Consider the following 16,478-nt stretch of genomic DNA (forward strand, 5'->3'; position numbering starts at 1 on the left):
ATGACTTGATGAGAAATCACAAAATTATAAAACAAAACCAAAGAATGAAAAAATAGGAGACAATATGAAATATCTCATTGGAAAAACAACTGACCTGGAAAATAGATCCAGGAGAGACAATTTAAAAATTATGGGACTACATGAAAGCTGTGCTGAAAGAAAAAGCCTAGACATCATCTTTCACGAAATTATCAAGGAAAACTGCCCTGAGATTTTAGAATCGCAGGGTAAAATAAATATTGAAAGAATCCACTGATGACCTCCTGAAAGAGATCCCAAAGGGAAAACTCCTAGGAATATTGTCAATAATATCAAATTCCAGAGCTCTCAGGTCAAAGAGAAAATACTGTAAGCAGCCAGAAAGAAACAATTCAAGTATTGTGGAAATACAATCAGGATAACACAAGATCTAGCAGCTTCTACATTAAGGGATCGAAGGGCGTGGAATATGATATTCCAGAATTCAAAGGAACTAGGATTAAAACCAAGAATCACTTACCCAGCAAAACTGAATATAATACTTCAGGGGAAAAAGTTGTCATTCAATGAAATAGAGGACTTTTAAGCATTCTTGATGAAAAGATCAGAGCTGAATAGAAATTCTGACTTTCAAACAGAAGAATCAAGAGAAGCATGAAAAGGTAAACAGGAAAGAGAAATCATAAGGGACTTTACTAAAGTTGAACTGTTTACATTCCTACATGGAAAGATAATATTTGTAACTCTTGAAACTTTTCTCAGTATTATGGTAGTTGGAGGGATTATACACATATATAGACAAAGGGCACAGGGTAAGGTGAATAGGAAGGGATGGTATCTAAAAAAATAAAATTAAGTGATGAGAGGAATATATTGGGAAGAGAAAGAGAGAAATGGAATGGAGCAAATTATCTCTCATAGAATAGGCAAGAAAAACCTTTTTCAATGGTGGGGAAAAGAAGGGAAAGTTGAGATGGAAAAAGTAAAGCTTACTCCATCACATTTGGCTTAAGGAGGAAATAACAAGCACACTCAATTTGGTATGAAAATCTATCTTACACTACAGGAAAGTAGGGGAGAAGGGGATAAGTGAGGTGTGGGGGAGATGATAGAAGGGAGGGCAAATGAGAGGAGAGAGTAATTAGAAGTAAACACTTTTGGGGAGGGACAAAGTCAAAAGAGAAAATAGAATAAATGTGGGGCAGTACAGGATGGAGGGAAATATAGTTAGTCTTTCACAACATGACTATTATGGAAGTTTTTTGCATGACTACACATGTATGGCCTATTTTTAATTGCTTGCCTTCTCAGTGGGGATAGGAGGAAGGAAGAGAGAGAAGTTGGAAGTCAAAATTGTAGGAATGAAAGTTGAGAATTGTTTTTGCATAAACTGGGAAATAAGAAATATGGATAATGGGGTATAGAAATCTACCTTGCCCTATAAGAAAAGAGAGAAGATGGGGATAAGGGAAGGGAGGGGTGTGATAGAAGGGAGGGCAGATTGGGGAAAGGGGTAATCAAAATGCATGGTGTCTTGGGGTAGGGGCTGGGGAGAGATGGGGAGAAAATTTGGAACTCAAAATCTTGAGGAAATGAATGTTGAAAACTAAAAAGAAAGTTTCAAAAAAAATTAAAAATGTTTTAATTAGCATCTTTTAATGGAAAAAAAAGTTAACTACAGCAATAAGATGAAAAGAATTTGGGAAAAAAGCACAGGCAATGAAGAAAATAAAATCCTCAAAGATAAATCAGTGAAAAAAAAGGGAGAGAGAAGGAAACATAAGAGAATAGGATGGAGGGAAATATACAGCTAACAATCATATGTCAATGTGATGAACTTCCCAATAAAACAGAATTGCCTGCTTAGCTTTTTATGTGTTGAGAGCTCCTGAAACTCCTGTGGCTGGTGCAGCAACTGCCTCTATGGCAGCTGGTGTTGATACCATCCTGTGCTGACAGTCTCCAGCTCAGTGCCACAGATGTTTCCTTCCAACCTCCTATGTTGCCCTGGCCTAGAATGATGTCTCATCTGGATCTTTGTTGACTATGCTGCTCCAGAAGTCAATCTGATGTATTATTTCAAAGTTGTTTCGGGGGGAATATTACATTTTGGCCAGAATGCCTCTATTCTTACATCTTAGCTCCAAGCTCAATCTTTGCCAATTCCAGACTCCCCCCCCCCCCCCATTTTCCTCTATTAATGACTTTCTGATTCCTTCCCCTTTGATGACAGGTCAAGGCTAGGACCAAAAGGTTTATAAGCCTCCTTCCATACTAGGGAATTCACTTTTCACTTGATGCAGTCTTTGCTCCAAGAAGCTTCCAGAGGGATAAAAACTGGCCTCAGCTTGATGTCAGTCTCCTTTCCTTTAGTCCTAGTGGAGCCCTTCACACATGCTGGTACCTTGCCTCAGTTCCCTCTTTTCCTTAGATCTCTGGATGAGTACTGCCAAATAACAGGCTGGTACAACGGTGCTCTTCCAGGCACAGAAAGCTTTCATTTTCCTGTACCTCAGCTAGCTTTGCATAGTGGGGGCTAGGGTGACAGATTTGAATTATATTGTTTGTTGCCTCAGAATGTAATGGTAGAGAGCAGGGTGGGGAGTGGGGTTAGCTGGTAGATACTATAGTAGCAGCAAGTAAATTGCTGAGTCAATCTCAGATCACATGCCTCTGAGTCCCATTGTATAGCTCTGTCAAAGAGTGGGATTAAAGGAGGAAAGGGTACTGACTGAACATGTTAAGAGATTAGGGATTAATCTTCTCCAGGTAGCTCATCAACTTGTTACCTTGTTAGATTTCTTAGTGTCTTAAACAAAAAAGACAGGTGCAGTGTTTGAACTTTTACACATAGCTCTTATGTTGCAGAGGCTTGAAGCTGAGAGGACTGGGAAAAATGACTCGTTCTCTATCCTGATGGCCGTGAGACTCAGAATGATGTTAACTGACCAAGGTTTTGAGGACATCAAGAGATAATTTTCTAAAGAAGAAATACAAGCAACTAGTGTCTGTGATAAAGGCCTCATTTCTAAAATACAGAGAAAACGGAGTCAAATGTACAAGAATACAAGTCATTCTTCAACTGATAAATGGTTAAAGGATATGAATAGGCAGTTTTCAAAGGAAGAAATTAAAGATATCTATAGTCATATGACAAAATGCTCTAAATCACTATTGATTAGAGAGATGCAAATCAAAACAACTCCGAGGTACCACATCACACCTATCAGATTGGCTCACATGACAAAACAGGAAGATGATAAATGTTGGTGAAGATGTGGGAGAGTTGGAACACTAATTCATTCCTGGTGGAGCTGTGAACTGATCCAACCATTCTGGAAAACAATTTGGAACTATGTCCAAAGGGCTACAAAAATGTGCATACCCTTTGACCCAGCAATACTGCTTCTGGGACTGTATTTTGAAGAGATCATAAAAATGGGAAAGGGTCCCACATGTACAAAAGTATTTATAGCAGCTCTCTTTGTGGTGGCCAAAAACTGGAAATCAAGGTGATGCCCATCAACTGGTGAATGGCTGAATAACTTGTGCTATATGAATGTAATGGAATTGTGCTATAAGAAATGATGAGCAGGAAGACTTCAGAGAGACCTGAGAAGACTTCTATGAACTGATGCTGAGTGGAAGAAGCAGAACCAGGAGAATTTTGTCCACAGCAACAACCACAGTGTTCAAGGAATTTTTCTAGTAGACTTAGTACTTCACTGCAATGCAAGGACTTGAAAAATTCCCAATGGACTTGAGGCAAAATGCCTTCCACATCCCAAGAAAGAACTACGGAATTTGATTGCAGAATGAAGCAGATCATTTTCTTTTGTATTATGTCTTCTTTTATGATTTCTCCCATTCATTTTAATTCTTCTATGCAACAGGACTAAGGTAAAAATGTATTTAATAGGATTGTATGTGTAGAACTTATATAAAATTGTATGCCATCTCAGGCAGGGAGTGGGGAAGGAAGGGGAGGGAGAGGGAAAAATCTCAGCTATATGGAAGTGATTGTAGAACACTGAAAACAAATAAAATAATTTAATTAAAAAAAAAGAAGAAATACAAACTAACAACAATTACTTGGAAATCATTTATAAGTGCAACACAAATTAAAACTTTGTGGTTCTATATAATACATATCATTTTGGTAAAGTGAGAAAAGTAAAATGACAATTGCTTGAGGGGTTTTAGAAGACCGGCACACTTATGTACTGTTATTAGACCTGTGAAACTGTCCAATCATTCTGGAAATCATTTAAAATTACATTCCAAAATTCATTACTCTGGGATTCAGTTCCTAATATGAACAACAGGAACAATGTGATTCGCACAGCTTACCATTCAGGATATTTTTGGGTTCCATTCTCTTTAGACCCAATTCTTACTAACACTCTGCTCCAAAAAGGCTCATCTTTTCACTGCTCCTCCAAAGCACAATGATAATTTCCACCTCGATGTCTTTGCTGATGCTCCTCCCTCAACTGGAATACCCTTCATCTTCTCTTGACTACTCAACATCAAATCCTTCCTCCAAGGTCCAATTTAAGTGTCACTTTCTACTTGAAGCCTTCCCTAATTACTCCAACTCACACTGAGGTTTGCCTTCTCTGACTCCCCATAGAACTAATCAAATTTATCAATTAGTTTAACACTCAATATATTTTCTCATAATATTGCAGAATTAATTACTTCACCAACACTAAAAACTCCATGGTAGAGACTACATACTACACTTCTATTCTGTACTAACCCCCCCCATGACCATCATTAATGCATCATATATATATATGTATATATATATATAATATATATACATACACACACACATATATATACCTTGTACAGTATTAGCACTCTATCGATATTTTAAATCTAACTGAATTGATAATTGTATGAATGCCTGTATAGGAATTAACTCTGACTGCACTAGAAAGTTAACTCCAGTGATCCTATTCACTGTATCAAGGTTCTTAACCTATTTTTGTGTCACGGTACCCCACCCCCACTCTCTGTCAAATCCCACTTTGGCTGTCTTGATAAAATTTATGAACTTCATTTTAGAACGTTTTAAAATATGCATAATAAAATATATGAGATTTTTTAAAAAGAAACCAATTATAATGAAAGATAGTTGTCAATATTTTTTTAAACTTCATTGATCCCATGATTAGAATCCCTGTAAAAGATTCACTGCTATAAATGCATTAACCCCTCTGGCAGAAATAAAACAAGAAAAACAAAGAAAAATAGTATTTACTTTTCCTCAGCAGTAAAGATGTCAAAACAACCATTGGCAAGCATCTGGTCCAGCATCTTCAGTAATGGTACAGATACCCTAAAGGAAAAAACAGACATGAACATAAGACTAACTCTTAAAATACTGCTCAGCTAAAGTGACACTTCCTGTATGAGGCCTTATCTTATTGTACAGCACCTCTAGACGCTGGTGCCCCCTCTCCAACAAAAAACTGCATTGCATTTACTTCACTATCTTTTGTGTTGATTTATCTGTGTACATACTGTTCTCTCCCTGTAGAATATAAACTCTCCTTAAAGGCAGGAAATGTTTTGTTTCTGTCTTTGCGCTCTCTAGTACGTAGCACCAACTGCCACATAGTAATTATTAAATATTCCTTGATTTGATACTGAGCTTTACTCTTTCACACTGCATGTTTGGATGTAAGATGATAAAGTCAACTGACTGCAAGAAAAATACAATTTGATTTCACCACTTCTTCTGGTTCAGAGCTTCCACACAAGGCAATCACTGACCCAGTTATTAAGTAGCAGAAGTAGAGGTACTCTTAGGGGCAGAACAAGACCAGACTTTTTTCAAAGAAATGCTGCAAAATATCAAGTCCAAAGTCCAGAAGTGGGCTAGTAGACTGAGCAAAAAAAGGAAAAGAAAAGGATACCACCATATAGAGATATTAGGGTAGCAATGAAGCCCAAGATATAAAAATAGAAGAAAAAAATGACTCCAAAACAAGAAAAGTGTCAGAGAAAAACATAGCTTGAGTAAAAAGTGAACTAGAATTCCTAAAAGAGATGAAGCAAGAATTCAAAAAAAAAAAGGTAATACTGTTTTTTTATAAATAAGAGAGTTTTTAGGACAATATTGGGAAAGAGATGAGTGCTATGGAAGAAAGAACTGGAAAAAAGAATTAACAGTATGGAACAAAGAGGTATAAAGGCTTGGTCAAGCTATAAATTCTCTGAAATTAAAAACAGACCAAATGGAACCCAATGATTCCATGGTGCAAGAAGGAATACTAACAATAAATCAAAACTTAAAAAATAGAGGGACAATTAAGATATTTCATAGCAAAAACAACTGACCTGGAAAACAGAATAAAAAGAAAAAAATTTAGAATCACTACTAGATTGTATGAATATCATGACTAAGAAAAGAACCCAGAAGCTTTATTTCGTGTAATCTTAGAAAATTGTCTACATCTCTGTTCTACCATCTCTGCATCCTCTGGTTCTACCAGTGGACAAAGTGGAAATAAAAAGAATCCAATGGTCATCTCCTGAAAGAAACTCCCAGATCAAAAATGTGCAGGAACATTATAGCCAAAATCCAGAAATATCAGGTCAAAGAAAAAATTTGGCAAGCAACCAGCAAGAAAGAATTCAAGTTCCCAGGAACCACAATCAGAATCAAACACAATTTAATTGCCACCACTATGAAAGATTGGAGAACCTGGAATGATATCCCAGAAGGCAAAGGATATGGGTTTACAAGTAAAGAATAATTTACCCTGCAAAACTGAGTTTGCCACAGAGGGAAAAAAATGGACATTTAATAGAAGAGACTTTGAAACATTTCTGATGAAAAGAACAGAGTTGCAAAGAAACCCTATAGTCCAAATACATGATTTAAGAGAAACTAAGGAGATAAACATGAACCACAATAAAGAAGCAAACAATGATATACATTCAAATATGGGAAGGTGATAAACGTGTCCCCTCTGAACACTATCATTGTGAGGATTCATAGAGGGAATCTAATTTAACAAGGCCTGGAAGTGATTCTCTTATGTCTTTATGAGATCATCAAGAAAAGAATGGAATGAGATGGGACAAGGATTACACCAGAGATGAGGAAAGTAGAGAAAGAAACCTGCGAGAAAATTATCTCATATAATCAGGGTAAGAAGACACATACAAACAAGGAGAAAGGGGTTAGGGCAGAAGCTGACCATTGAACCTCATTCTCATCTGGCTTTGTCAAAAGAATGAATGCTCATGCTGTGTCCAACCGCGCATTCCCCTCCCCTTAATTCTTTTAATTACATATATTCAAAATGAATTTTGTATTAATTGTGCTTTCAACTGAAGCTGGAGTACAGGGGGCAGGGAAAAAGGCAGATTCTAGCTAACTAAAACAAAATGTTTTTGAAAAAGATAAATTCAAGGTACCTAACCCAGATAAATTACATTGAAGGTAAGTGACCCACACAAATCACCTCTCCTATATAGAGAACCATTAGATATGATCACTCATTTACTGTTAGTGATATTTGAAAAGTGATAAGACAAAAAAGGATTACAAGATTGGAAAAGGATAAATATTCAAAATTTCAAAACAAGGAATAGAGACTACAAACTCTGGTCTAATAAGCTTGAAGTGGTTTTCTAAAATTTTTTTTAAATGAATCATTAAAGAAATGATTAGTGAATATCTAAAAAAGGAGGCAGTTATCACAACAAGCTAGGTGAAAACTTTAAAACAAAATATAATAAAATACAGATCAAATGAGGACAATTTTATTTTCCATTTTTAAACAGATTTAACAAACTAATACACCAAGGAAATGTTGTGGACAAAGTTTACCAAGATTTTACTGATGCAAATGATCATATATTCAAATTCTTCTCATTCAATGTCAACTTAGCAGTGGTTCTCCAGTAAAGTATTCCAAATATTTCTGCTTGGGCTTCAGCATTTTTTCTTTTTAATGATGTGGATAAAGGCAGGAGATCATGAACATAAAATTTACAGATGACAAAAGCTGGGAGGGGTAACTAATATGCTAAAGTACTGAGTCAGGATCCAAAAAGATCCTGAGAGGAAAGAACTTTGGACAAAAATTAATATAAAATTCAATAGCTATAAATGTTAACTTATACCTCATTTAAAGATATAAATTTCACAAATATACGAGACAGTAAGTTTGGTTAGCCATTAGTTCATCTGAAAAAAGATGCACAGATTGTAATGGACAGCAAGTTCAGTATGAGTCAATAGTATTACATAGCAGTGAAAAACTCTGATGTGATTAAGGCTTAAGAAGGCTACAGACTCCAGAAAAACAGGTGATAGTTCTTTCTGTGCTCTGCCCTTGTCAGACCCTATTTAGAATATTGTGTTTAGTTCAAGGCACCGCAGTTTAAGGACATTAATAAGCTACTGACTATCCAAAAGAGGGTCAATAGGCTATTGAAGGACTTGTGCCCTTGTATGGTGGGATTCTTTTACTGTATGTTCATTCTTTCAGTCCTTATTACGGAATTTCCAAGTTTCTGTAAAGGCCAGGATATGGGTAATCCAGGAAGAAATGGCTGGATTACGTAGTCCTGTTTTTTATCCTCCTGGATCATGTTCATGCTTACTCAAAGAACCAAGTGCGATGTTATTCCAAGATCTCAGGGACTAGTGAAGTTGAGGACTTGCAATCTTTTAATGCATCCAAAATAGTCTGATCCAGGGTGAATGCTGATGAGTGTTCTTCTGGTCTTAGTTCTAACAAGTTTCTGGCCTTGGCTTAAGTATAAGCAATACTACTGTAGATTTGCCTTTGCTTAGAGCTCCAGTGGACTATTGCTAGATTCAGCTGCTATCAGCCTGCTGAAGTCTCTGCAAGCTCAAAATGAAGAACTATAGGCTCCTCTTTGACCTCAACTTGTTTATTGCTCACTACACAGACCAGTGAACGTTATTACTCCTGCCTTAGAGGACCACCCTTAAGGATAAGTCTCCCCCTCAATATTTACTTGATCTGTGACTCAGCTATGAGTAGAGAGTGACAGAGTTGCTAGGTATCAGGCCCTTCAGTGCTAGATATGGAAACATTTCTTGTCCTGGTGAAAAGCTGCAAGAAGGCCCTCATTCAATCACCATTTTTTTTAGAGACCCCAAAAGCTTGTGAGCTCAAATTGTCATGGTTTTTATTTAATTTTTAAAAATTTTATTTGTTTTCAACTCCATGTAAATGAAAACTTTTAGCATCTTTTTTTAAAAAAATTTTGAGTTCCAAATTCTCTTCCTATCTCCCTCTCCTCCCTACACCTTGAGAAGGCAAGCAATATAATATAAATTATACATGCACAGTCATGGCATGGCTTTTCAACTGTAACTCTCATCCATCATGATTTTCTTTTTTTTTGGTTATGTTGTATTTTTATGTATTTTACTAAGTATTTCCCAACTGCGATTTAACGTTTTTATTCTAATTTAGTATTTTGTTTTTCCCTAGTTATATGTAATGTGTTTTTTTTAACACTCATCTTTAAAACTTTGAGTTCCAAATTATTTCCTTTCCTCCCTCTCCACTCCCCTTCATTGAGAGGTCAAACAATTCAAATGCTTAGTTATGCAAAACATATCCAGAATAGACACACTGTGAAAAAAGACAAAGACAAAAAAAAAATCAAGAAAAATCAAGACAATAGTTAATTTGAAATATGCTTCAGTCTGAATTCAGCCACCATCAGTTCTTTCTCTAGAGGAGGATAACATTTTTCATCATAAGTCCTTCAGAGTTGTCTTGAATTGTTGTATTGCTGAGAACAGCTAAGTCATTCACAGCTGATCATCTTACAATATTCTTATTCTGTACACAGTACATTTCACTTTCCATCAGCCCATGCAAATCTTTTCAGGTTTTTCTGAGAGCATCCTGCTCATAATTTCTTATAGTACAGTAGTATTCCCTCATAATCACATACCACAATTTGTTTAGCCATTTCCTAATTCATGAGAATCCTCTTAATTTCTAATTCTCTGTCCCCAGAAAAGAGCTACTATAAATATTTTTCCACATACAGGTCCTCTTTGTGTTTGTTTTTATCTCTTTTGGGGTACATAGTAGTGGCATTGCTAGGTCAAGGGGTATGCTCTATGCGTAGTTTTATAGCCCTTTGAGTATAGTTCCAAATTGCTCTACAGAATGGTTGAATCAGTTCACAACTCCACTAACACTGCATTAAAGTTTCATTTTTCCCACATCCTCTCCAACATTCATCATCTATCCTTTCTGTCCTATTAGCCAATCTAATAGGTATGAGGTAGTACAAAAATATGGCTACAGATATAGCTTTCATTACCTCATCTGAAAACTGACCATATCTTTTGATCATTTATCAATTGAAGAATGAATGGCTCTTATTTTTGTAAATTTTACTTAGTTCTCTATATGTTTGAGAAATGAGACCTCTTCCAAGAAACTTGTTTCAAAATTTTTTTCACACTTACTAATTGTATTTCCCTCCATCTTATTCCCCCAAATTTATTCTATTCTGTCTTTCCTTTCACCCTGTCCTTCTATAAAACTATTTTTCTTCTGACTACCTTTCCCCCAATCTACGCTCCCTTCTACCACCTCCACCCTGCCACTTCTCTTACCCCCTTCCCCTCCTTCTTTTCTGTAGATTAAGATAGATTTCTATACACAACTGACTGTGTATGTTATTCCTACTTTGAGCCAATTCACTCTCTCACCTCCCACCTCTTCCCTTCCACTGTAAAAGCTTTTTCTTGCCTTTTTATGGGATTTGATTTACCACATTCTACCTCTCTCTTTCTCTTTCTCCCAGTACATTCCTCTCTCACCTCTTAGTTTTATGTTTTTATATATTATCACTCACACCTGTGCCCTCTCTCTATATACTCCTTCTAACCACTCTAATAATGAGAAAGGTCTTATGAGTTACAAATATCATCTTCCCATGTAGGAATTCAAACAGTTTAAACTTATTAAGTCCCTTATAAGTCTTTTACCTTTTTATGCTTCTCTTGAGTCTTGTAACTGAAAGCCAAATTTACCATTCAGCTCTGGTCTTTTCATCAAGAATGCTTGAGAGTCCCCTGTCTCACTGAATATCCATTTTTTTTTCCTGAAGGATTATACTCAGTTTTGCTGAGTAGGTAATTCTTGGTAGTAATCCTAACTCTTTTGCCCTCTGGAATATCATATTCCAAACCCCTCCAATCTTTTAATGTAGAAGCTGCTAAATCTTATGTTATTCTGACTGTGGCTCCACAGTACTTGAAATGTTTCTTTCTGGCTATTTGCAATATTTTCTCCTCTACCTGGGAAGTCTGGAATTTGGCTATAATATTTCTGGGAGTTTTCATTTTGAAGTCTTTTTCAGGAGGTGATCAGCAGATTCTTTCAATTTCTATTTTACACCTCCTGGCTCTATAATATTTTCCTTGATAATTTCTTGAAAGATGATGTCTATCTAGGCTCTTTTATTATTATTATTATTATGGCTTTCAAGTAGTCCAATAATTTTAAAATTATCTTTCCTAGATCTAATTTTCAGGTCAGTGATCTTTCCAATGAGATATTTCACATTGTCTTCTATTTTTTCATTCTTTTGGTTTTGTTTGATTGTTTTTTGAGTTTCCATAAAGTCATTAGCCTCCATTCACTTCATTCCAGTTTTTAAGGAATTATTTTCTTCAGTGAGTTCTTGGACCTCCTTTTCCATTTGACCAATTTTCCACTTTAAACTATTCTTCTCCTCCTCGGTTTTTTGGACCTCTTTTACCACTGGGCCTAGTCTGTTTTTTTAAGGTGTTATTTCTTCAGTATTATTTTGGGTCTCTTTTATCAAGCTGTTGACTCTTTTCTCATGATTTTCTTGCATCACTCTAATTTCTCTTTTGAATTATTCTTCTGTCTCTCTTACTTGATTTTCAAAATCCTTTCTGAGTTCTTCCTTGGCCTGAGATCAATCTGCTTTTTTCCTTGGAGGCTTTGGAGTGTGAGTTTTGATCTTCCTTATCATCATAGTAACTTCCTATAGTCAAAGGTTTTTTTTTTTTCTTGCCATTTTTTGCTTATTTTCCCAGTCTATTACATAACTTTTAACACTTTGTTAAAATAGGACTCTGCTTCCAGGGGTGGAGGATGCACTATCCCCAGCTTCAGGGGTTTTGTGTAGTTGTTTTCAGAGATACCTCTAGGGACCTGTAAGTTTTCAGTTCTATTAGTGGCATGATCTAAGGGGGGCTTAGGTATTTTGCTCCTCTCAGGCCTGTACTATGGTCTATGAGGGGCCACAATCACTCTTTTCTGCCCTGGAACTATGATGAGGGTTCCCCCTTCCACTGCTGCTGCAAGCTCTGCTGTGCTAGTGCCCCTCCTCACCCCAGGACTGCCACCCAGGACTACAATCCCAATGAGTATGGGCAAAGCAACAGTCATGCTTCAGTGCTAGCAATGAGATCCCTGTAATCTCCTTCTGACCACTTGTTTGATCCCCTTACTGTCTGTGAGCTGAGAGTTCTGGAAACAGCTGCTGCTGCCATAGTTACTTACTCAGTCACTTCAAGGCCTGTTCCTAGGCTTCCTGGGGCTGTTCTGGTGCAGCCTGTGCTGGACTTTGCTCCACTCTCACCCAGGTGCCACAGACTGTTCCCGCTGATCTCCTAAGCTGTCTTTGGCATCTGTGGGTCAAGAGGTCTGGAAACCACCACTGCTGCCAGTGACTGAGCTGCTCTAAGGCATGCTCCAAGTTTGGTGGGGCCCAGTCTGCACTGGCACAGTCTTCACTGGATTGCAATTCTCTCTCACCCTGGTGCAATAGACCTTTCCTGCTGATCTTCCAAGTTGACCTGGGCTGGAAATTTGTTTAACTCCATCTTTTTATGGATTCTGCTGCTCTAGAATTTGTTTAGAGTCATTTTTAAAAGATGTGTGTGGGAGAGCTCAAGAGAGTCCCTGCCTTTACTCCACCAGCCTGGCTTTGCCTCTTCAGTTACCATTTTAGAAGGCTCATCACAGAAGGTCTAGTCCCCATCTTCAATATTCATAATTTCTCAGTCTGTTTCTCTATGCTGACTTAAGCTGGAAAAATAACATTGCTTTCCTTAGATTTCCCAGTTGGGTCTGGGTCTCCTGCATTTTCTAGATCAAGATGTCATATGTAGCTTAGAAACCTATAAAGTCCTTTCTGGTTTCATGCAGTAACTGTGAAAGATGTAATACGTCTAATTTTTCTAAAGTACTGCTTAGATCCTTAACTTTTTTCTTATTTATATTTTCTGTTAGATCTGAATAAGTCTGAAAGAGATTCTTAGTATCATATGTTTATTGTCTATTTCTCCTTGAAAGATTGAATTCAAGTATACAATGCTAGTCTTTTATTTTTTTTTAACAAATACGTGAAAGTCTTTCAGTCCATTGAATGTCCATTTTTGTTTTTAGGATGGGGAAGGGATTTTTTTGGGAAAGTGGGGGAGAAGACAAGGGAGGGAATTTTAGAGGGATGGGTAAAATAAGGTATAAGGGGGTAAAAGGAAAAGATAAAGTAACAGAGACAGGGCAAAAAGAGAGTCTGAGAAGGAAAATAGCGAGTAAAAATAATCAGAACTTTGTCAAATCCATAAGATTATGAATCTTTCCCCAAATGATAAATGGTCAAAGGAAATGAACAGTCCAATGAGGAAACCAAAACAATTTATAGTCATATAAAAATGCTCTAAATCAATACTGATTACAGAAATGCAGATTAAAGCAACCTTGAGATATCATTTTAAACTTACCAGATTGACTAAAATGATGGAAAGGGTAAATGACAAATGTTGGAAAGGATCTGGAAAAATTGGGGCACTAATTCATTGTTTATGGAATTGTAAAATGATCCAACAATTTTGGAGAGTACTTTGGAATTATGCCCAAAGAACTATTAAATTACCTATACCCTCTGACCCAGTAGTACCTCTACCTGCTTCCAAAAAACAATTAGGTAAAAGAAAAAAACCTGTATGTTCTAAAATGTTTACAGCAGCTCTCTTTGTGATATCAAGGAACTAGAAATTTCAGGGATGCCTATCAACTGGGGAATGGCTGAACAAGCTGTGGTATACGATTGTGACAGAATACTGCTATGCTATAAGAAATGATGACCACTGATTTTAGAAAAAATCATGGAAAGTATTGCACAAAATAATGAAGAACGAAACGAGCAGAACCAAGAGAACACTGTATACAGTACAGCAATGTTGTTTTAAGAACGACTTTCAGGGAACAAGTTATTTTGTCTATTACCCAAATTAACTATAAAGGACATATGAAGAAAGATGCTATCTATATCAAGAAAAAGAACTGATAAACAGACGTGTGTTGTATGTATGTATGTGTGTGTGTGTGTGTCTGTGTCTGTGTGTGTTTATATTATTGATTTTAATTCATTATTTCATTGCTCATTATGCCATTGAGCAAAATGTAGTTCCTTAATTCATCTGTTTTTATCAGGTATACTTTTGCTATAATTATGTTTGAAATCATAATTTTGACATTTGTTTTCTTTAGTTCACTTGAAGCATAATAGATTCTGCTTTAATTTTAAGTAAAGAATTCTGAAAGAAATCCACTTTCCCCCCCAAAAAACACCACCACCCTATGTTAATTTTATTGTATAATACTATGCTATTTCTTTCTCTTGCTTCTCCTGTCCCTCAACTCAGAGCCCTATGGTCTCTCACCAAAAAAGTGAAAACAAAAACCTGAAAATACCCTTTAAAAAACCCTTTCAGATGAAAGCAGAATGGACATGAAAAGAGTGCCACTGCCACCACAGCCAGATAAGGGGTGTGGCTTGAGACCTCCAGCACAAAGAGCTTTTCCCTGCTTTGCCCACCCATGCATTTGGCCAGTCCTGCTTGTCTGTCTTCCATCTGTCCATATTTGGATGCCATGTATCTGTTCCCAGCTCCTGTATGTCAACTGTCCTTTCTTGTCTTTCTCAGTGTCTGGTCCCCATGTCTGTCCCTTGTGTTCTTCCTCTCAGTTCCAGTCAGGTCCAACATGGCTGGCCCTGGTCCCCTAAAAGTTCCTCTTCCTACTTTCACTTCTCTGTCTCTAGCCCCCAACATGCCCCTGAACTCTGTGCAGGCACCCTTTCTCCAGGGCTGTGAGAGACCCTTTCCTACTTTCTTTTCCCTCTCTTCCCTACTTCCCTGGGCAAATTCACATTACATAAAAACAGCCTTACAAAGACATCTGCAGAATGACTGATTCGCTTATGTAAAGTGAATTTATTCCTAGGACCACCAAAAACAACAACGGAACTGCTAGGTCCTCTGTCTTTCTTATTTAAATTTCTGAACAATGCCTGACAACTTGTTTCTCCCCCCAGATTCATTTCATTGATCAAATTTTGTGTACCTAGGGTTCTTTGGTTTACTATGTTTCCATTTCAAAGTATCTACCCAGTCTTGGCATTCACCAGGAGTGATTGGAATATTCTATTTCATTAAAGATCCATTTTTTCCTCTTTACAATTATACTTCATCTTGTAAGAGCTTATATTCCACATAAAGGTTGTAAGCCGCATCTTTGGCCTTCTGAGATATATTCAAAGTTCTCTCCTTTAAACTGGAAACTCTCAAGTCTTGTATGATTCTGACTCCTCTGCACTTGAGCTCTTTCCTTCTGACCGCTTGAAGTATTTGTGTTTTTCTTTAACCTGGCAGTTTCAGATTTTCAGTTATGACATTGCTGGGAACTTTCATTTGGAAGTTTCCTTTGAAAAGGTGCCACTGAATCCTTCCTATTGATACAGTGCTCTCTTGTTCTAAGAGATCTGGCCGGTTTTCATATAAAACTTCTTGAAAAATAGTATACAAATTATTAATTTTTGGTCATGATATTCGAACAGTCTAATGAATATTAGGTCATCTCTCTCTGACCTGTTTCCCAGGTTAATTGTTACATATATATGTATGTATATGTACTATATATGTACACATGTCCACATGCACACATACACCCCTCACACACGGATGCCATATATACATAGTATATATCTTTTACTTCTCCAAATTTTTTATTGTTTTCTAATTTATCTTGTTTTAGGATGTATTCTGTCCGTACTACTCTAATTTTCAAAGACTTCAATCCTTGGGAAAAGTTCACCACTGCCTATTCTAGTTTGCTCCTGACCAGATTTCCTCTCCAGACATTCCTTTTTATATTTCTTGATTCATTTCTTCAGAGCAATCTTCCACTCCTTGTTGCCAGGATATTCTTCTCAGATACTACTTGGAATTGTGAATTTACTCTGTTTTGCAAAGTTTATCACTTAAGCATGTCTTGGTCTAAGGTTTTTCTTCATTTTGTTTTGTGTTTTTCTTTGTTTACTCATAGCTCTAACCTCAGTTTCTGCAATGGGAATCTTTGGTTAGGTCAAATTCTGTCCCCATACTTGTGACTGGTGTGGGCAGTATTGATCCTGAATTTTTTTTATCT

The 16,478-nt window shown here is 36.8% G+C and overlaps 1 protein-coding gene across 1 annotated transcript in view; it reads right to left on the reverse strand.

Annotated features, from left to right (window-relative positions):
- Window positions 1–16,478, reverse strand: part of TBCD (tubulin folding cofactor D) — a 414,951-nt gene that overhangs the window by 21,844 nt on the left and 376,629 nt on the right. The window contains exon 35 of the mRNA XM_072640887.1: window positions 5,249–5,326. Within this exon, the coding sequence (XP_072496988.1) occupies window positions 5,249–5,326 (78 nt within the window). The remainder of the gene's footprint in view (window positions 1–5,248; window positions 5,327–16,478) is intronic.

This window comes from Notamacropus eugenii, chromosome 2, assembly GCF_028372415.1.
Source record: "Notamacropus eugenii isolate mMacEug1 chromosome 2, mMacEug1.pri_v2, whole genome shotgun sequence".
In the NCBI taxonomy this organism is placed as follows: Eukaryota; Metazoa; Chordata; class Mammalia; order Diprotodontia; family Macropodidae; genus Notamacropus; species Notamacropus eugenii.